At 56.0% G+C, this 20,807-nt stretch overlaps 1 protein-coding gene across 5 annotated transcripts; it reads left to right on the top strand.

Moving 5' to 3' along the window:
• Positions 1-263: 263 nt before the first annotated feature.
• Positions 264-14,661, top strand: TXN2 (thioredoxin 2). Of its 5 annotated transcripts, XM_054696061.1 has the most exons (5): positions 4,113-4,339; positions 5,109-5,371; positions 7,145-7,268; positions 13,824-13,942; positions 14,376-14,655. In XM_054696061.1, exons 2-4 carry the CDS (start codon positions 5,109-5,111, stop codon positions 13,935-13,937), a joined length of 501 nt encoding a protein of 166 aa, XP_054552036.1. In that variant the 5' UTR covers positions 4,113-4,339; the 3' UTR covers positions 13,938-13,942; positions 14,376-14,655. The 5 variants fall into 5 exon arrangements, with proteins under 5 accessions (XP_037369550.1, XP_054552036.1, XP_037369547.1 ...); XM_037513653.2 differs by lacking the exon at positions 4,113-4,339 and adding an exon at positions 264-288 and having other exon boundaries at positions 13,824-14,661; XM_037513650.2 differs by having other exon boundaries at positions 4,114-4,339; positions 13,824-14,661.
• Positions 14,662-20,807: the final 6,146 nt, after the last annotated feature.

A 20,807-nucleotide genomic window follows, 5' to 3' on the forward strand; every position in this document is an offset into this window, starting at 1 on the left:
CCTCGCTAGCAAATTAATCAAACCTGACGCGGGTCGGAACAGCGACGCCACCGCCCCCGCCAGCTGGCTGACCGTGGCTCTAAGAACCACCTACTTTCAGATTCGATAAAAGGGTGAAATAAAGCCTGGGATAACACACGAAGGCCCGAGCTGTAGAGCTTGGTCGCGTTCACGCTCACTGACAGATATTAAAGGCGCAGCGGAGCTGAGTGGTTAAGCGAACACCTTTGGGCTGGTCGGCCTGGATTTGAGCCCCAGTTCTGCCACCTGCTTGATCCGTGTTCCAGGGTAAGTTTCACCTCTCTCACTTTCTCTTGTCTGTGAAATTGCCTTCCACTTACTGAGAGGATAAAATGAGTTCAAATATGCAAAGTGCTGATCTAGTCGTGAGGCGTGTGGTAACGACCACAGATGTGCTTGATTTCAGGCTACAAAAGTTCCTCCCCCTTCTGTAGAGGAAGCCCTGTTAGAGCCTCGCACAGCTAAGGGAACAAGGTCAGAAAGTCCAGCCCACTCACCCAAGGTCATCCAGTGAGCCAGGGGGCTCCTGGGGAACAAATAATTTCAATTCTGGCCTCAAACGCCTTTTTTTCCTGCCCCACAACTGCCAAAGGGTAAGGGTGGCAAAGAAATTTGGGGAAGAGGAAGGACCTTCTTGCTTTCTCTTCCCCAGGTCCTCACAGCTGCAGGCTTTGGCCCATCCAGCAGAATCTGAGCCACCAGACCAGACCTGGCGGGGTCTCCCACCCTGGCCAGGGTCTAGAAGGAACCCAGGCAGGCAACCCCCCAGGCAACCATAGGCCCCGCCTCCATCATGACCAGATCTGCCCTCCCAGGAGGGGGCGCTCATCTGTCCATGAGTTCGGGGCTATGTTGCCAGTCCAGGGTCACGCTTTTCTGTTGCGAAAGGGGTGTGGGGCCGTGGTATAATTGCTGGAAACACAACAAACACGAATGACAGTAGAGCATGAAGCCAGTTTGTTGAACTGCAAAACAAAAGTCACAGTTCTAATTGTTCTGTGATAGTGTTAAAAAACAAACCACAAAACCCAAAAGTTACCACTGAAACAGAAAGAGATATCTTCAGAACACCACCTCAGAAAACAGCTATCAGGTTGCAATGTGGCCCACCTCTCTGTTTCTTAAGGACCTCCCTCCAGCCATGAAATCCTCTGACACAGGACACACCTGTCCTGCAGACCTGTCCCCTGAGATCAGCCTGCAGATCTGAGGGGCCGGGCCTCAAAGGCTGTGCCCAGCAAGCCTGGTCCAGAGACTGTGAGAGCCACACCGCCACCTGGTGGGCACCTCTGCGTACAGCTGTAGCTGGGACCTCTGCAGCTGCACCCTCCTGGGTCTGGGCCCCTCACTGCACTCCCAGGTTAGCAGATTGGTCTCTGGGACCAAGTTATTGAGGGGTAAGGAGGCAGCGCTTTAGAGTCAAATCAGATCCTTGCTAGGGGCAGAATAGCACCTTTAAGCTTCCACCTCCCATTGTCTGCATGACCCCAACAGGCTAAATAACCACTCCATGCCTCAGTTTCCCCACTTGTAAGATGGGGATGTAATAATGCCAACCTCATACGGCTGTAGGATTAAATGAGTTAATGCCTGTAGGATGCTTAAAATAGTTTTCTGTTTGGCACCCTTTCTATGGGTCGGTGGCCTTGAACCCTTTGACCATGACCCACAGTAAGAAATACATCCTGTATCACAGCCGAGGACCTAACACCAAAAATGTTTCCAAAACACGCAACATGCAGCATATGCTGATGTTTCTGATACTGTTGACTGGTTCACAACCTTACGGAGCGCTCTTATCCCATAGCTGAAAAAATAATTTTCAAGAAAAGGTAACGGCAGCACCTTTACCTGAGCTCAGGCTGCCAGTCCTGGCATCCTGTCCTCCCCCTCCTACCATGCCCTGACCTGCCTCAGGACTCAGCAGACCCAGGGCAGGCCTGCTCTGGCTCGTCAGACAAGTTCCACACAGCTGAGGCTCCCTTTGCAGCCAGCCATGAGTGCAACCTTCTCTGTCTCACAGGTGGGGAGGAGATGCCTTCATTCACCGGGCAGACATCATGCCAGGCCCTGTACCTATCCTTCCCTTCTGCCCATTGCTCAGATGAGAAGTCTGAGGCCAACAGAGATGAAGTGACTATGGAATAAGGATAAACGGAACTTGTTCTCCTTTGGAATTCAGAATGTGAAATAAGCAGGGAAATTGACCTTCCAGAAACTGCTGTGGAAACACTGAATAGGATTAATGGGTGGTTCAGGAAGAGAATGTGTTAGAGACACTGAGAAACAGGAATGAAAATGGGCAGAGTAGGCTCATCCCTGCCAGATGCCATCTGGCATTAGCAGCAACAGCTGCACCAAGGGATGCTGACCTCAGAAGTCAGGGGTACTGGGGATCCCCTTGTGGATCATCACTGTTGGTTCCAGTCCCCAGCAGGGGCAGAGGTAAGAGCAGGAGGTTAGATAGGGTGCAGTGGTCAAGGGTCTCTAAGGTGGATGGCTGACATGGCTGCTGGTGGCCAGGGGATGCGGGTCTATTCCAAGGATCTCCTTACCGCACCCCAGAGGAAGGTCCCTGTGCAGCTGTGGCTGTGCCTTGCCCACCAGGGGAGAGGAAGTGAATCTGCCAGTTGGATAGAGGACAAATGATGTGGCCAAAATGATCTGGGGAAACATGGCAATGATTTGGGAGACGCCCAGCGGAACCATGCAATGTCTTAGGGGAAATCAGACTTGGAGTCAGAAAATTAAATTTGGATCCCTGCCTTCTGTTCACGGTACCTATGTCCTGAGATAGGCAATGGAGAGAAATGGCCCCCCAGGAGCTGAGCATACAGTGAGGAGCCAGGAATAAAGAAACAGACATAACGATACAGCATTGAGTGTGGTGGTAACAGGTGCACAGAGAAGGGCACCTATCCCTCCTGAAGGAGGCTCAGCAAAAGGCTCCCGGGGATGATGCCTAATGTGGCATCTGGTAGCATTTTCTCAGATGGAGACTAGAGGGGGAGCCTTCCAGTCATAGGGAAGAGCCGCGACAAAGCAAAAGGATGGGAGACATTTATGCAAAATCTTGAACTGTAAGCAATTCCCACTGGCTGGAGCGAAGACTGAAATGGAGGCGACAGAACTCGGCCAGTCTACCTGCCTGCTTTGTGCCCTTGGGCAAGGAACCTGACAGTAGCCACCCTGACAGCCACTGAGTCAGCATCTACTGAGCACTATGAGCCAGGCGCCCCACCAGGTTATGCCGGGCATATGGTGAGGGAAAAGCTCGAATCCCTACTCTCAGCAAGCACGTGGCCTGGTGGACGAGGCGACTCTGCCTTGAGCTAGTAAAAGTTATGAACAACTTTCTAGAGAAGGAAACAATTCACGCTGCCCAAAGGGCTGATGAGGGGCGTTCTGCCCAGCGGAGAGAGGAAGGGTCGTTCTGAAGACCACAAAGGCCGGGAGGCAGCAGGCCTCGATGGCGCCCGCGGACGCATGAGGGGCTGGACGAAGGGTGCGGGAACCGGGGTGACTGCGACACCCGCGGGGTCACACCGGTGCCCCCTCGTTGCTGACAGACCCCACTCAAGGCAGGCGCCCCAGGTATCACCATCATTCGGCGCCTGTCCGGGCCCAGGTCCCCGACTCCGGAGACGCGCTCGCGCCCCGTCCAGCCCTGCGGCCATTGGAGGCCGCGGAGCTGCCTCCGGACTCCCCGTCACGGTCTTTTGCCCCTAGACGGCACGAGATTACGCGCCTCGTTTTTAAAATGAAGGGAAAGAGCCTGTCAGCACCACTAAGAGTCTCTGGGAGGCAATGCAGGACCAGGGCCGGCGGCGCCGGGTCACCTATAAGGCGGCACAGGCCGGCGGCTTCCGCCCCCCGCACCCCGCCATCCCGCCAGCTCCCGCCTCTTCCCGCCTCTTCCGGCCCCGCCTCTAGAACCCACCCCCTTCCGGTCCCGCCTCCAGGGCCCGCCCCTCTTCCTGTCCCGCCTCTAGGGCCCTTCCCCTCTTCTAGTCACTCCCCCGGAGTCCGCCCGTCTTCCGGTCCCTCCCCCATCGCCGGCCCCTCTTCCGGTCTCTCCCACCCAAGGGCCCTTTCTTTCCAGTCAGTAGTTGAATCCCCGCCCCAGTAGCGGAATGCCTTCTCTCATCATCCCCATTGGCGGAAAATCCGAGCCTCCCCTCAAGTTGCACAGAGACGCGCTCCAGGTTGCCTGTCCCGGAAGTGACGCCAGGCCCACCCCTGAGGAAGTGACGACAGCCGTGCCCTTGAAGGGCGGGGAGGGCGGGGCTGAGCATCCCTCTGCTCGCGGTGCAGGGAGGTAGGCGGCCCGCGGGGACGGCCCGAGGTGGTGTCGGGGCCGAGGAACGTTGCGGGCTCGCGGGGCTGCGGCCTAGCGGGCGGAGGCGCCGGGCGGGGGTGGGGGCCTGTGCTGCGGGGTGCCGCCGTCGCTGGTGGAGTCCGAGTCCCCTGGTCCCTCCACACGCACGTCCCTTCTTTTTTTAGTTCCCTCCACGCTCCTGTTCCTGTGCCGCTTAGTTCCTCCGTGCATGGTTGCGGTGCTTCTTCATGATTCTTTAACAACCCCCCTTTCCTCTTAACTCCCCATTAAAACACTTTGAAAGAGTGATGGGCAGAGGAAGCGCTCTGCAGACGGCCTTGGGTTCCCACGTGGCTCTCATTTAATAGTTGGGTTCTTTGAGGCTTGTCACAACTTACCTCAGCCTGGGCTCCTTGTCTGTAACCTGAACAATATAGAAACGCCCTCAGAGTTGATCTGGGAGGACTGGACTGTGTGTAAGGCACTTGGCCCGTAACAGGTTGCTCTGTAGATACTGGATTCTCCCTTCTGTTGTTAGGGCACCTATATTCTGATTTCTTTATGGTCAACGAATATTCCTGTCCTGGTTTGTGATTCCTTCTTCGCTTTGCTTGTCCTTCTTCACTCACCTCTACTCCAGAAATCTTTTATATTATTTTGTTGCAGTTTGCTTCCAGCCCTGCATTTTCTTGAGCCCCCAGGTACTCCCTTTTATTTTTCTGAAGTATTGATTTTCTGCTCCAGCTTTTCCTGCCTCTTCCTCTCACAGATGGCGCAGCGACTTCTCCTGAGGAGGTGTCTGGCTTCCATCATCTCCCGGAAGCCCCCTCAGAGTGGGTGGGCACCCCTCACCTCTGGGACCCTGCAGACCCTACAGCTCAGTCCTGGTGGTCTGGCAGTAACATCCTGCCAAGCTCAGTCAATATACACCAGCAGAGTCTGTGCAACCACCTTTAACATCCAGGATGGACCTGACTTTCAAGACCGAGTTGTCAACAGTGACACACCAGTGGTTGTGGATTTCCATGCACAGTGAGTCTTGGGGGACAGCAGAAGACTGGGGTGTCACTTGTTTGAGTGTTTATTGATTGCGGTGTCCCAGTACCATGTTCCCTGCTTCTTGTATGTGCCTCGTTGCCAAGACTGGTAAGACCCAACCCCTGCAATCAACAACTGCGTGTAGTGCAGTGGGAGACAGATTAGAAAAGTCTTCAGCGCTCCCTGTGATAGTGCTGGGAAACGCTGTGTTCTGTATCTCCCTGCCTGAAATAGTGCAGAGTCTCAGCTTGGCCCAAAGTGGGAAAAATTTAACTATAGCATTATCTGGTTTTGGGTTCCTGGCCTGGCAAATAAGTTGATTTCATTTTAATATCTTGCCACCAAAAGTGAGAAGGGCTGGCAAAAACTTTATCAGTGCCACCACAGTGGTGCCTGAGCAGACGGGCATGATGGGTTTCTTTTCAGTGCTGTCGGGGTTTGTTTTAGGGATATTTAGATACCTGTCTTTCTGAGTGTTGGCTTGGCCTTCACTTATAAGCCTTTGGAACTTGGCTCTCAAAAAAAAAAAAAAAACTGGACAAGTCCTTTAGGGTGAGGCACTCCAGAAGGAGTCAGTGTAGCTTGAGTTACAAGTTGAGAGGTCCTGCGGGTAAATCCCTGGCATGTTTTTGCTTTTTTTTCTGTCCTTTTTCTGACTCACATTTAGCCTTGGACAGGCCGTTTGATGTCCTTGTGCTCCCTTTCTTCACCTACAGTAGGAGATAAAGCTTTGCGTGTGCAATTTAGGGGTCATGATAGTTCATTCATCAAAATCTCTGAAGAGAGGGGTTTTAAAGGCTGAGAATAAAATCAGAGTCATTGGCTGGGCGCTGGTGGGAGGCAGAGCGGTCCTCCCTCCTAGTGTGTTGCGCACTCCAGAAAGACTTCCAGATAAGTGATAAATGGGTCAATACCTCATTTTCTTCCCCATCAAGGAGCCCAGACGTAAGTTCATTCAGTCCCTTAATGTCACCTACATAGAAAGGATAGCCTGTTCTCAAAGAGTTTGCCACCCTGTGTTCAGTGCAGTGAGAGCAGGTATCACCAAGGCCAGGACACAGCACCCTGGGGCTGAAGAAGACACTTGGACACAGCCGTGGGTTGCAAACCCTTCTGGCTGGCGACCTTGCGCATGTTCCTTAACTCAGCGCACTCAGTTTCTTAGGAAGGAATTTTCTTTTCCTTCTCAGGGGGGAGGGTTCAATGCACTAAGAGCTGAGAGGGTCCTGGCACAGGGACTGGCACGTTGTAGATGCTCCCAAGCCACCGGTTTCCACTCCACTTACTCTGTGTCCCAGAGGTGTTTGGAGTGACTGCAGCCCCCAAATGCTCACCCCCGCAGGCTGCAGCTGACCTCTTGCAGCCTTGAAGGCACAGCCTCACTTTCTCAGATGAGGAAGCTGGGGCTCCAGAATGTCGGTGGGTCAGCGAGGAACCTCTCTTTAAACCCAAGCCTTTTAACATCACATCCCATATTCTGTATGGTAGTGTATTTTTGGAGATACATTGAAATACATGAAATAACCGTTATAAGAGTTTTACAACAGTGTTTTTGGCGTCCCAGACTTGTGAAAGCAGCTCAGTTGCAAAGTCTTCTGGCACTACCTTTTTGCACATCAGCATTACAGGTTAATATTTAGACATTGTCAACAGAGATAAGAGCAAAAGTTCCCTCCGAAAGATGTGGGTCCAGGGAAGCGTCCAGGGAGACAGTTGATCGAGTGGCGTGCATTCTTGCAACTGGATGCTTCCTTTCTTCCTTCCAAGGTGGTGTGGCCCCTGCAAAATCCTGGGGCCAAGGTTGGAGAAGATGGTGGCCAAGCAGCAAGGGAAGGTGGTGATGGCCAAGGTGGACATTGACGACCACACAGACCTCGCCATAGAGTATGAGGTATGGATTGGTAGGGCACTGCCATGGGGCAGCTGGCACCCACGGGGGCCGCAGGGCCACCGGATAGCCAGTGGGGTTGATGTCCTGGGGACCAGCAGGTAGCCAGTAAGAATGGTGTCTTGATTTTTCTAGAGCTTTCAGGAGCTCAGTGAACTTTGCAGATGTGCCTCCCTTGAGCCTCTGAGTCCCTTGTCTCTCCTCCGTCACGCTTAGGAAGTGGGGCAGAAACCATAACACCAGGGGTCTGGGAACCTCAGGAAGTGGTGTGTCCCTCCATTCAGCTTTCATCCCTCACGTGTTCACTCAGCAGCTTGTGGGCCCCACAGTGCCAGGCATTCATGAGTCATGCACCGATTAGATGAGCTCCTGGTCCCCACAAGGCTGCACGGTTCACCCCTGTTCCCTCCAGGCCTTCGTGCTGATGTCAGCGTGGAGAACTAAAGGTAGTTAGTCGTTAGATCATTTGAACGTAGGGTGAGAATTGCTGAGAGATCAGATGTACAAAGGAAGAAAGACTGCTATTCAGGCTTTGCATTAGAGGGCCTCTCTGGGCTGAGCCGTGAGGGGGGCATGGAAGGAAGGGAAGAAGGAAGGATGGGCTAAGAGGAGGGACACCAGTCAGAAAGGTGGTCAGGTATATTGGGTTGTGCGTACATTCATGCTGTAGCTATTCACTGAGAGTCCCTTAGATGCCAGCTGCAGTCACATGGTGCTGAGGCTGACGGTGAACAGAATTGACAACATCCCTGCCCTCGTGGAGCACACATTCTAGTATTTTGGTGGGGGGAGGGAGGCTGTCACAACTTTTTCTCTAAAGGACCAGGTGGTAAATATTTGAGGCTTTGCAGGGATTGGTCTCTGTTGCAAATACTTAAGGAAAGCAGCCACAGACAGTATGTAAATAAGTGGGTTGCCTTGAGCCAATAAAATTTTATTTACAGAAACAGGCAATGGGCTGGCTGGCCCCTATTTTAGATAGCAAGTGCCGTGGAGGAAAAAAATCAGGAAGAAGGATGGGAATGCTAAAATGGAAGTGGGGGGAGTTTCCTTTTTTTATTTTTTTTTTTAAGATTTATTTATTTATGCATACAAGAACTGGGGTACAGGCCAGAGACGTTGGAGGTGAGAGGAGTCACCAGAGACAGAGTGGGGAACAGAAAATGTCAATTGACTGAAATACACTGCTGAGGGGAGCAGCGGGTAAGTCAGGAGAGGTCTGCCATGCCATGTGGGTTGCTCCCTGGCCAGGGATTGAACTTGTGCTGCAGTGGCTGCGGACAGCCTCATAGGTTGCATCCCAACCTCCTGTGCCACCAGGGAGGCCCTGAGTTTCCAGGGGTTTTTTTTGTTTTGTTTTTCTGTTTTTAAAGATATATTTATTTATGCATACAAAAGCTGCGGTGTAGGTCAGAGATGTGGGGGTGAGAGGATTCACCAGAGACAGAGTCGGGAGCAGAACAGGCAGATCTACTAAAACACACTGCTGAGGAGAGCAGCAGGCGAGACAGGAGAGGTCTGCTGCACCATGTGGGTCAGCCCCCCGGCTGGGGATTGAACTCAGGCTGTCATGATGGTAGTGCTGAGATTTAACCCCTAGGCCACCAGGGAGACCCCCAAGTGTTGATTTTTAAAAACTGAACTGCCCCGGTGGCACAGCGGGTTGAGCTTCAGCACTGTGAAGCTGTCCACAGCCTCTGCAGCACGGGTTCAATTCCCGGCTGGCCAGGAGATTCTCACATGGCGAGGCAGACCTCTCCTGTCTCCCCGCTGCTCCCCTCAGCAGTGTATTTCAGTCAATCCACCTGTTCTGTTCCCCACTCTGTCTCTGGTGAATCCTCTCACCGCCTTCCCTCCCTGCGCCTCTGGCCTGTACCCCAGCTCTTGTATAAATAAAATAAATCTTTAAAAAAAAAAATAAAAACTGAAATAGATGCTCATGGTACATGAAAATTCAGGTTTATAGGTCTTTTGAAATGCCTGAATCTGGCCAGTATGAGCCTTGACCTCTGCCTCCTTCTGAATAATAATGACACACAGAGGGGCCCACAAGCTGCTGAGTGAACACACTTTCCTTCTCAGAGTTTGGAAGTGTGGCTCAACTCCCTAGACCCCTTGAGCAGAGATACCCATGGCCAGCCAGGCGGGCAGGGTGAGAATAGGACTAGTTGCCCCTGACTAGGGCTGGGAGTGGCCCCTTGAAGGAGACTGGGCTGCGCTGAGCAGCAGCACAGGAAGTACGTGCTGGGTACAGAGCTGCCAGGGGCTGCTGCCATTGGTGGGGGCACATCACTGACTGTCCTGGCGGTTGTGGCCGAGGGCTGCTGCAAGCGCTCAAGGGGAGGGACGAGTCACTGGTTTTCTTCCAAAAGCTTCCCCACTGATCACTTGGTCAGGGGACACTTACCTGACCATCCAGACACCCCTAGCTTTCCTTTACTCGTCCATCTCTCCCTGGAGGGAAGGCATGGTTGTCTGGTGCAAGCTGGGGCTGGCGCCCCAGCCATCCCCTGGGCAGCCTTTCTCCTGGCACTGCCAGGAGGCAGCTTCAACCTCAGCCAAGATTTGTAACAAACACATCTTGAGTGCCAAGCCCATGCCAGGAACTGTGCTCGCTGGTGCGGACGCAAAGAAGAATAGCCCAGTTCCTGGCAGCTATGCCCATGTGGACGGGGTGGGCACCAAAGTCCTGCTGCAGCCTGGAAAGGGAGAGGTAACAGGAGCTTCTCTCTTCTCACTCTGTCCACTGTCCAGATAGCGCAGAGGTCACACAGAAAGACCTCAAGGCTGCTGGCGCATGCCACTTGATCCCAACCTCCTGTTTTTCCAAGCTAGGGCTGACGTCCTCACAGGCTCAGGAAGCTCCACAGGGACCCTCCCCATCCCTTTGCTTCCTTCCTTCACACCTGTGCTTTTGGAAGCACGCCTGTGGAAGGAGTTCCTGTGCCCCCTGGGACAGCTTCCTCTGAGGTCTAAAGTCCTTTTCCAAATGTTGGATAAACTTGTTGCAGAGACTGCTCTAAGCTATTCAGGGAAGGAGGCGCTTTTCCTGAGCAATCCTGGCACCCTAGCACACACCCTAGGGGTGAGTCCCCTTCCTCACCCAGGCTCTGCTCCCCTTGCCCCACACTTGGTTTACTTCACTCAGCCGCCCACCTGGAATGTCACTGTCACCCAAAGGCTCCAGGTGCCGGGCCTCTGCCTGGTTGACAGGGCAAGACACTGGAGTCCCTGCAGGCTGGCTAGGCTCTTCCGGGGCTGAGCTTGCCAGCCGAGGGCAACAACAGGCTATGGGCCTTGTGCCTTCCTGCTTCCTTTGGCACTTCTGCTTCTGACCTCGCGCTTGGAGCTGTCCTCATCTTATAGAAGAACCACAGACCTTTTAAAAAGCATTAGGAGGGATTAGTGGCCCTTGGCACTGCACGGGGTTAATTATGTCAGTGCTATGAAGCTATCAGCAACCACTGTGGCACAAGTTCGATCCCCGGCCAGGGAGCTGACCCACGTGGTGCAGCAGTGGCTCAGCGCCACCCTACCCTTGGATGGGGCAGGGAACCTGGAACCTTCCCTTTTTGGGCAACCACTCTGCTACAATCCCACCTTTTAAAATTTTATTCCACCATATCTATGGGGCACGTATCTCAGGGGGCAACCTTAGAAGATAGTTTTATTCCAGTGTGTGCAGGAGAAACAACAGTCAGTGACCAGGTATTGCCCAGTGTGGCAAAGGTCCTTTCTGGAATAGAGCCCATCAGTCCAAGCCAAAAAAGAAAAATCTGAATTCTGTCTGCCTATTCTGCTCCCACTGTCTCTGGTGAAGAGGTCAGCCCCCACACCTCTGGCCTGTACCCCAGCTCTTATATGCATAAATAAAATATTTTTTTAAGAATATAAATAAAAAGCATTAGGAAAACGGCCACATAATGATAAGGAGGAAGGTCATTTGTCACCACCCAACACAACCACCACTGATATTTGGGGTGACTTGTTGAGGACTTTCGGTTGAGGATTTTGTTCTTTTTAATGCACACACGACCTCCCAGACAATTGTGGAGGACACGGAGCGGCCCCGAGCTCCCGCGTTCCGCCTGCTCCCTCCCAAATCCAGGACTGCTGGTCTCTACTGTTTTGCCTTTTCCAGCGTGTCTTGTAGTTGGGTCTGGTTTTCTCAGTGAAAACGCTTTCACAGAGCTTCGAGCATTTCTCACTTGAAGTGTGAAATCCTTTGAGTACTGCCCTGTGTTCTCCCTTCTCGGGCGGAGACGCGGCGGGGTGTGAGGTCTCAGGCAGTGAAACTGGGCACACCTCAGATCCCAGCTCTGCGTCGTGGTCACTGAGTCTTTGCGCCTCTGTCTTCACAGCTCTGAAATGACCCCGCCTTGGGACAAGAATCAGTGCACTAGCATAGCAGGGCGTAGTATCTGGTGTGGTCCCTGAGGCTGACAAAGCACCCACTTTGTGCAGTTAGCCAAGGAGGAGGGGTGTTGCCTCGGTGATGCCTCACATTCTGCCCCCCCTCCCCCCTAGTAAGCCATTAATAGTTCACAGACAGGTGAGGTGGGGTAAGACAGAAGACGTGGCAGGGAAGCAGAGGGTGGTCATGATAGGGACTACACACATACACCCCCCGGCCCTGAGCTCAGGGTCTCTAGCCCAGGGGCAGGAGGCTCTAGGTGGCCACGCACAGCAGGCCAGGTGGCCCATCTCAGTACATCTCTTCTTCCCTCCGCCTCCGTTCTCAGTACAGCCAGAATCAAGAGGGAAGCTTAAATCTTTCTTCCCCGCTGCGCCTCTTATCAACCTTCCAGAAGACTGCCAGGGCCCAGTGCGCTTCCATTTAAGGCAATGTTTACAGCCCAGCCCCTCCTGATATATGAGCCAGACTCAGGGTCAGCACGCCTCGGGGGAGAAGTCCAGTCACAGCTGAGGTGTCCCTGCAGTGTCCTGGAGCCCTGGCCCCTGGCAAGTTTGCATTCAGGCTCGAGCTTCCGAGGACGCTCTGGTCAGCGCTGACTTGATGGTCCCGCGAGATGGGATGTGGCGGGTCCGCTGAGCCTGCACAGTGGTGCGGTCTGCGGATGGGCACACGGGTGCCTGGCGGGCGCGTCCGTTCTTGAGGAAGACTGCCCAGCAGCCACCTCAGGGAGCCTCGGGTCCCGATCATGGGCATGAAACCCTTAGGCCACTTGTGCCGTGACACACAGCCCTTATTTCAGTTACTGAAGCAAGACGGGATGGAAACCAGTAAATGCAGAACCTGGCAGTTCGTGCCTGTGCCCGACCTGTCAGGTGGGAGGCACCCAACTGCCTGCACAGGCCAGTAGGGGGCGCAAAGTAACAGCCCAGCAGCCCCAAGCCTGGTGCTTCCTGGGGGGCAAGTTTCCCAGCCTGGACAGCGGATGAGCCTGGTGATGGCACTTCATGCCAACTCTCCTGCCAGAGGGGACAAGGACAGGAGCCAGATATATGGCTCATATATCAGGAGGGGCCAGATGAGTCTGCCTGCGCGTGCCCTCTGGGAAGTGTGTCAGCCGCTGGCCAGTCCCGGGGCCTGCAGCACTAACAAGGCCAGGGATTATGTCACCTTGCCTACCAGGTTTGTCCCGGAAGCCAGTGGGAAGGAGGCAAGGGGCCAGTGAGGGAGAGATGGCACCCGCTGGAGATTCGAGGTAGCCCGCTTCTTTCTCGGTTCCGCAGCTGACGTGTGCAGTTGGAACTTTCTAAATCCAGTGTGGCTTCCCGAGATGACTCAGGCAGGACCGCGCTCGGCGTGGAAGACCTGTTATGTTTGTGTAAATCACTGCTGTTCCTTGTAGCTAACTTGTATGTAAGAAAAGTCTCGTGTTTATCTTGCTCTGTTTATATATTTTTTCCAAATGCCAGGCAGGGAGCCCAGGCTGCAGGGAAGGCTGGATGCCAGAGCGGCTGTGGGCCTTGTTGATATACCAGGTCATCTAGACTTGTCCCTGAGGGAGCTTGAGCGAATGCTTCAGGGGCCAAGAAGGTTGCCTCCAACACCCCTTGCCCCCATAAGTAACCTGCACCCCACCCCTCCGCTTCCTGTGTGCGTCTCTAAGCTCTGTGCTGACCCCTTGAGGTAGAAACTCACCCCCATTTTACGACAGAGGGAATTGAGGGCCCAAAAGTGGTATGACCTGGCCGAGGCCCCCAGCTCAGGAGTGCAAGGCCAGGACTCAGACTCGCCTCCGCGGGCTCTCCCTGGGGCCAGGCTGCCCCTCAGGGACCTTCTCCCGGCCCCTCCCCCTCGCTGCTCCCCGCCCAGCCCGGCCTGCAGCTGCAAGGGTTATTTTCATCTCGCCTGTCATCCCAGCCAAACCACCCGGCCAGTGAGTCAGCCGGGCTGGGGGATGGAGGGTTCTGCCGGGAGCCCACAATGGAAAGCTCGCCACTGGGGGTACCCGGGCTCTGCAGTGCCCCCGCACGAGGCGGGGCCCGTCTGTGTCTGTGGGCAGTCACTGGCCTGCCCACAGAGGCTCAGGAATGGCGCTTGAGGAGTCTGCCTCCGAGTGACCGGGCCTCGCTGTGCCTTTCGCCTAGGTGTCGGCCGTGCCCACCGTGCTGGCCATCAAGAATGGGGACGTGGTGGACAAGTTTGTGGGCATCAAGGACGAGGACCAGCTGGAAGCCTTCCTGAAGAAGCTGATTGACTGACGAGCAGGGAAGAGTCCTGAGGGCCCTGACCCTCCAGACCCGCAGCCCCTGGGGGATCCTGCTAGAACTCGGCCCCTTCCTTCCTGCTGCCCCGGGGGGCCGGCGTTGAGGAGACCAGGCTCCAAACCTGGGAGCCTCGCGTCCCGCCCGCAGCTGCAGGGTGGCTGCCGAGGGCCTGGTGCTGCTGCTCGCTGGGGACAGCCGTCTTCCCCCTTCTCTGCCCCTCAGGGCTGTCACCTCCCGCCCAGGCTGCTGGGGGAGTGCCGGGCTGCCGAGCGGTGCCGGTGCTGTCCCGGCGGGATGGCTCAGTCCTCTCCCAGCTCCCAGCCTGGCTCATCGGCCTCCTGCATTTTTCTTTCCTGTTGCCGTTTTGTAAAAAGAGAAGGAAACAAGGAACCCAGAGCCGCGAGAGTAATATATAATTCTCTCATTTTTTGTAGGTGTATAATAAAGAACTTTATGTGACCCTCCTACTCCTGCTGTGAAGAACAGGCCCTGGGCCCCACACTAAGTGACTCTAGCCACCCGCCCCAAGGGTCCGCCTCCCTCCTCTCCTCCCAGGGCCAGGGCGGCGAACACTCGCTGGGGGTGGGGGAGCCCCCCCAGACACCACCCCCACCCCACTAGTGGCTCTTTGGTTTCTGAGCAGGAGGCTTAACTGTGAACAAGCCAATAAAACTGGGGCTTGCACTGTCAACAGCTTGGGTTCTGTCTGGGCTCCGGGGGCATTGGCGGCCCTTTCCCAGGCTGGCCTGCTGGTCTCCTTCCTCTGACTGCCACCCTCACCCTTGACCAGCCCCTCGTGTGACCAGTGCGGCGGTGTCCTCGGCACACCCTCACGCTGGTGAGGCGGGAGTGTCCCCGTGCACAGATATGGACGCTGAGGCCCAGGCTTTCCTGCACTGACACAGCTGCCTCTGAAGCTGGGCTCTTAACAGCTGAGCCTGCTGGGGCTTCCTCCTGTGCGCATGGGCCCCCCGAGGCAGCGGGCGTCCCCCTGTGTGTGCTGGCCCCTGGCCTCAGTCTGCCTCTAGCTCCCTCCGCCAGGGAGGAGTGGACAGGTGGCTCCTGCCACTGAGCCTGGGCCCGGGGTGTTTTGTCTGCCATGTGCATTGTCCTTGGGGGCCCGCCGATTCCTGCTGGAGGGGTCTTATTTATCCTGGGGTCTTGGGGGGCTCCCAAGACAGCCTTGGGAAGACTGCTCACAGAACTGGAAGGTGGGGCCTGTGGCCGGCCGTGAAGGCCACAGCAGAAAGGGGCAGAGGCACGCAGAGGGAAATAGCCCGCAGGCACCACAGTGGACAAAGGCCAACGCCTAGAGGAGGATGGATACCAGCAGCCAGAGCTCGGCCCTCTGGTGCCAGGCGCCATCTCAGCCCGTCGCCCCACAGCAGCCCAGGAGGCAGGCGTCGGCATCCCCCTGCCCTTTACAGGAGACCCCATCAGACAGGTCGACTCCTTGTGCACCACCAGGAAGCCCACAGACACCTGGGCGGGGGTTCGGGGCCGGGCAGGCTGCTGGCCCCTGCTGCTAAGCCTCCCCGTCCTCCATAAAACGGAGTGCAGCCGCGAGCCCGCACCGGCCCAGCAGGCAGGCAGGCAGGCAGCGTCAGCAGCTCCTTTTACAGAAGAGTCAGGATGCAGAGGCTGAGTAACTCAAAGAAGCCCAGTGCGTGGGGCCGGGATCCAGAGCTGGGGCAACCTGCCTCCCCAGCCGGGCCCTTTCTCCTGTACCCCACTGCCACTCCTTAAAAGGTGCCCTTTGCCAAGCACTTTCTACACACATGACCTCATTTAATTCCTCTCTTATGAGGCAAGGATTATTACGGCCATATTACAAATTGAAGAAACCAGTTCTGAGAAATTGACTTGCCCAAGGTCATGCCTAAAAGTGGGTGCCAGATTTGAGCCCAGGTGGGGGTCTGGCCTCCCCGCCCTTGGGAGTTGTGCAGAGGGCTGTCAGAGGCCCCTGCGCTGCCCCACACTCTCCTGTCCTTCCAAGGTGCGCTGAGGTGTGCAGACAGCAGTGGCTGTACCAGTGCCAGGTTGGCCTCTCCAGGTAGCGTGAGTCACTGGCTGCCCACACAGAATCCTTAGGGTGATTCTATTTGACTAATTCCATGGCGCTGACCTCACCAGGGATGCTGCCAGCTCTGGGCACCTACTGGGGCTCTCCGCCTGTGGCAGAGGGCTTGGTGGTGTGGCTGCAGGCCTGGTGAGGCTGCCGGGGGCAGGGGCCTCCTCCCAAGCATAGACACCTGCAGGAAGTTGCGAAAGAGGCCTGGCCTCCGGCAGCACCTCTGCCCCAAAGCCCAGGGTGTGGCCTCTGCATTTGTACGCAGGATAAGTCTGGAAGGCAGGGGTCGTGTCCTTCCCTGGGGGTGTCTCCTGTAGTCCCCACACCCCTGGCCAGGCCAGTGCTTCCCATTTCCCAGATGAGGAGGCTGAGCACAGAGCAGAAGGGCTGAGACGCCACTCCAGGTGGAAAGGCTCAGCACCAAAGCTCAGCAGGTCTTGGAAGCTTTGGGATGAGTGAATGTCGGTCACTGACATGGGTTTCCTTTAAGGAACACAAGAGGGAAACTGACTGTCCACCCAAGAGCTTTTGCCACCAGACAGCAGCAGAGCGAGGGCCTGTGGGCCGCTCCTGAATCAACGTTAGAGGGACCTCAGGTATGATCCAATCTCATCCTACGGACACAGAGGTTTGACTTGCCCAGGTAGCCCTAAAATGAAAATGAATCCTGGGCACAGGAGAGGGGTGGGGAGGGTGGTCTTTGGGGCCAAGACCCTCCGGGGCGGTAGGATGTTGATGGTGCTGTCGCCAGTGGCCTTCACAGCAGTCCCCGCCCGGGACGAGGGGAGGTCAGCCCAGCCCAGCCCAGCCCGGCCCAGCCGCCTCGCCTGGGGAAAGCTGCTCTGGAAAGTGCAGGTCGCTCTGGCCAGGCTGCCGGAAATCGCTACAGTGGGCCCTAGGCTGGGGGGCCCAGAGAACAATGTAGGGGCCCCGCTGGCCGTGACTGGACCTGCACCTCCAGCCAGACTTCCGGGCATGCTGCCACAGTTCCTCTCTGCTGCCCGGAACACCAGCGGCAGGCGTGACCCTGAACCCCGGCTCCAGGCCTGGCCTCCACGACTGCCGGAAATCTGGGCCACCGCTTGTTCCAAGAAGCCTCACCTCTCCTGCCACCTCCCGACAGCCTTTGGGACGCTGGGGGTCACCGCGGGCCACTCCACAGTGGTGCAGGTGGGGCAGGGACACTGTCTAGGTTTAAGTCCTGACCTTGCCACCTAGGAGGTGTGTGGCAAGGTGCTTCCCTATTCTGAGGCCGAGCTGTCACGTAGGTAACCTGGTGGCAAGACCCGCTGAGAGCATGTCCCACGTATCAGCTCACTGAGCCGCCACAACAGGCCCACAAGCCAGATTGTCACTGTTAACACTTCCCAGATGAGGAAACTGAGACTCAGAGCTTGAGTCACTGCATTAACAGGTGTCAGAGCGGTTTGGTGCCGAAGACTCCATGTCGCTATACTGCCTTCCCCTAGGGGCAAGGTTTTGGACCATATCGAGCCTCACTTGCTCCCTCTGTAACTAGGGTTTATAACAGTGGCCCATAGGTCATCCTGAGGATTAAACACCAAAGCATGGAGAAGCTTCTAGTACCTCGTGGGAGCTGGAGACATAGCCATCGCTTTGCTTTCCCCCTCTCCAGAGCTTCCCCTCACCCTAAGCTCCGTCTTAAACAGGAAACACCAGGCTTCCCGAGATAAGGGCCCCAGCACCCCACAAAAAGAGGGCCCATTGCTGCACAGGCTGTGGGCCTGACATTTGTCACTGTGTCCCGGCCTCCACACCCACTCCTGCTCTGTAGCTGTTCAGTGATGCCCGAGGCGCAGGCTCCTGGGAGCTAAAGGTGTGACCTCACCCTTAGAGAATGTCCGCTGGGACTCCCCAGGGGCCAGGCCCTCTGTTCTCTAGGTCAGGTGACCACAGGCAAGTAGCTGTCTTTCTCTGGTCGGCTGCCTTCCTAAACCTCCCAGCCAGGAGACAGTCCAGTCTTGACTTCCCCTTTGTGCTCCATTGCCCGATGCTCCCCCAAACCTAACCCTTTCAACGTCCACCTGCAGTAGCGATTAACACTCCCATTTCACAGCTGAGGAGCCGAGGCCCCAGAGGTGATATGATGTGCCCAAGACACACCCTGGAAATGGACTGGGTAGCCCCTCCGATGCATTCCATCCCTCCCCCTTTGCCAGCTACTGCCCCCAGGAGGGTCAGCAGACCCTTGTCCTCAGGCAGAGAGCAGCAACCTGAGGCTCTCTGTCATCCTCCTCCCCACCTCGGGGCCACCGCATGGGCTCATTTTAACTTCGTCACCTCTCTAAAGGGCCAGTTTCCAAAGGCAGTCACATTCTGAGGTCCTGGCAATTAGGGCTTCAGCAGGTGAATTTGGGAGGCAGTGGGGGACCGAAATCAGCCATCACAGCCTGTTGCTTAATAACAAGAACTGAGCATACGGAGGTTGGGGCACTGTCGAGACACTCGGTATAGGTATATTAACTCCTCTGCTGCTCATACAGCCCTGGGGCGTAGGTGCTCTGAATCAGCTCCTGTTCAGGGGTGAGGAAATTGAGGCACAGAAGGCTGTAGTTATGACTCCAGGTCGCACAGCCAGACGGGGTCAGAGTCAGCATGTAAATGCCGCAGACTTGCTCCAGGCCCTGCCCTTCACCCCACCCCGACCCCTTATGGCTTTACCATCAACCCAAAGCAGCAACTCACTGCATTTCCACAACCACCCATTAGTGGAGTTTATGAGATTCTCAGTCCAAACCAAGCATTTATATAGGGACCTGGGCTTGGGGTGGAACCTGGGAGTGTGCCTTCCTAATGCCCTTGTGATTCTGATGCCGGGGACCCAACACTACTTGAGAAAATGCACTTCCTAGGAGTACAATCCACTCTAAACCCATCCTATTGCACCTCTTCCTTACACACCCTCCCAAGTGCCTAGCTGTACCAGGGCACCCAGCACAAAGGAAGGCACACGAATCTGCCAGATGAATGGATGAGGAATGTTCCATGCCAGACCCTGTGCCTGGTCTGGCCACCCCCCTACACCCAGAGCCCAGTCACCATTGCAAAGCCCCTCTTTTCTCACCAGGGGGGCTGGCCAAGCAGCAGCACCTTTACCACATCCCTTGTGACAGTGGGCACTGCTCTGTGTCCCGAGCCACCGTGTCCCCCCATGTGAAGTGGACATAGTGGTTGTCCCACATTCTCTCCCTTAGTGGTTGCCTCTCACAGAAAAGGGCAGGAAGCTACCAAGGCTGGGCCAACAGAGGGATTTGGAAGCCCAGAGAGGGTAGAGGCCTTGCCTGGAGGTCAACCAGGACACAAGAGGAGAGAACCAGAGAAGTTCTGGCTCCCACTGTTCCCTGGGGTTGCTCCTGACTGAGGCTGGCAGGGAACTTGAGGCTAAAGGAGCGGAGGGGGCAAGAAGTCACCCTCTCTCCCTGCCAAGTCCCTGGCCCCAGGACAGGTCCTCCATCCCCTGCCTGCACTTGCTTGCACTGCTGAGTAACCAGCAGGCCCAGGAATGACTTGGTGCTGGCTGCTGTGGGGCCTGTCTGCCCAGTGGGTTGGGTGTTTGCTCAGCACTTAGTCCCAACCACTGAGCCGCAGCCAGGCTGCTTCAGGAAGGCAGCTCTCGGGCCAGAAGGCCAGGCACCTCCTCCTCAGCAAAGAGAGAGCAGCAGGCCCTGCTGGGCCAGGCCCAGGCCTCCCTGCCTGGGCGCTGGTCCCATGGGCTCTGAGGAACGCATGGAGAAGCCAGCCCCTTGGACAGTGGCCCAGGGCTACGAGGCTGGTGGGCGGGAGCTGGGTTTGCTCAGGCGGGCAGCCTGGGAAGGTGAGGCCGTGTGTGCACGTGAGGCCCAGCTTCACACCCTCACTCCCTGGGGCATGCTGGGCCTCTGAGGTCTCCTCTCCGGAGGCCACATTTTCCAGAACTCTGCTCTCCCAGGTCATGAGCCCCGGAGCAGGAGACATGAGAGTCCAGCCCTCCTACCCCTCAGTCTCTGGCTGACAGAGTGGGTGGGCTGGAGGCCAAGCTGGGGAGTGGCCAAGGTAGGAGGCAGCTCTTCAGAAACTGCCAGTCCTGGGGTTGGTCTTGACTGAGGCTGGCAGGGCTGTGGGGGGAGAGATGCTTCTAAAGGAGTCCAGAGGGGGCCTCACTCTCTTCTCCAGCTGCCCATCAACCGGACGCCTGTCCATCTCCAGGCTGCCAGCCCTAGACGGGGACTGGCCCTCTCCTCTCCATCTGGGTACCGGGAGCAGCCCAGCATAGGGGCCCGAATCTGTGTCACACAGAGCTGAGCTCCCAGCCAGGCCTGTGCCCCTCAAGTGCTCTTGTACCCCTCTTCCCCACACCCTCACAGGACTGTGAGAAAGGATGGATTTGTTCCACCACAAATTTTCAGGGGCAGCTACTGTGTGCCAAGGTCTGTCTTGGGCACTGTTGGGTCATGAACTCGTAGGACCCTCACGACAACACAGTGAGAGGGGGTGATCTTATGCCCGTTTGGCTGATGAAGATACTGAGGCTCAGGAAGATTAACTAGCCAGTGGAGAAATCGGGGAGAAGACATCAGGAGGTGTCTTATTACAGCATGAACATATGGCAGAGGGCATGGGAGGGAAGGCTTTCCAGGAGGGAGCACAGATTCAAAGGTTAGGAAGCATGGAACAGCATGATGTCTCCAGGGAACTGCAAGTTCACGGCCCTCTGTGTACTGAGCTTGAGGGCTGACGCTTCCTGTAGGTAACTGGGAGGCTGTGTGGGACTTTTTTTTATTTATTTTTAAGAT

This window comes from Talpa occidentalis, unplaced genomic scaffold (assembly GCF_014898055.3).
Source record: "Talpa occidentalis isolate TD23 unplaced genomic scaffold, MPIMG_talOcc4v2.1 talOcc4.16, whole genome shotgun sequence".
Classification (NCBI taxonomy): domain Eukaryota; kingdom Metazoa; phylum Chordata; class Mammalia; order Eulipotyphla; family Talpidae; genus Talpa; species Talpa occidentalis.

Coding starts and splice junctions, on each gene's coding strand:
- TXN2 (XM_037513653.2), top strand. CDS start 5,109: ATGGCGCAGCGACTTCTCCTGAGGAGGTGTCTGGCTTCCATCATCTCC. Junction 5,372..7,144: donor GTTGTGGATTTCCATGCACA/GTGAGTCTTGGG, acceptor CTTCCTTCCAAG/GTGGTGTGGCCCCTGCAAAA. Junction 7,269..13,823: donor ACCTCGCCATAGAGTATGAG/GTATGGATTGGT, acceptor CCTTTCGCCTAG/GTGTCGGCCGTGCCCACCGT.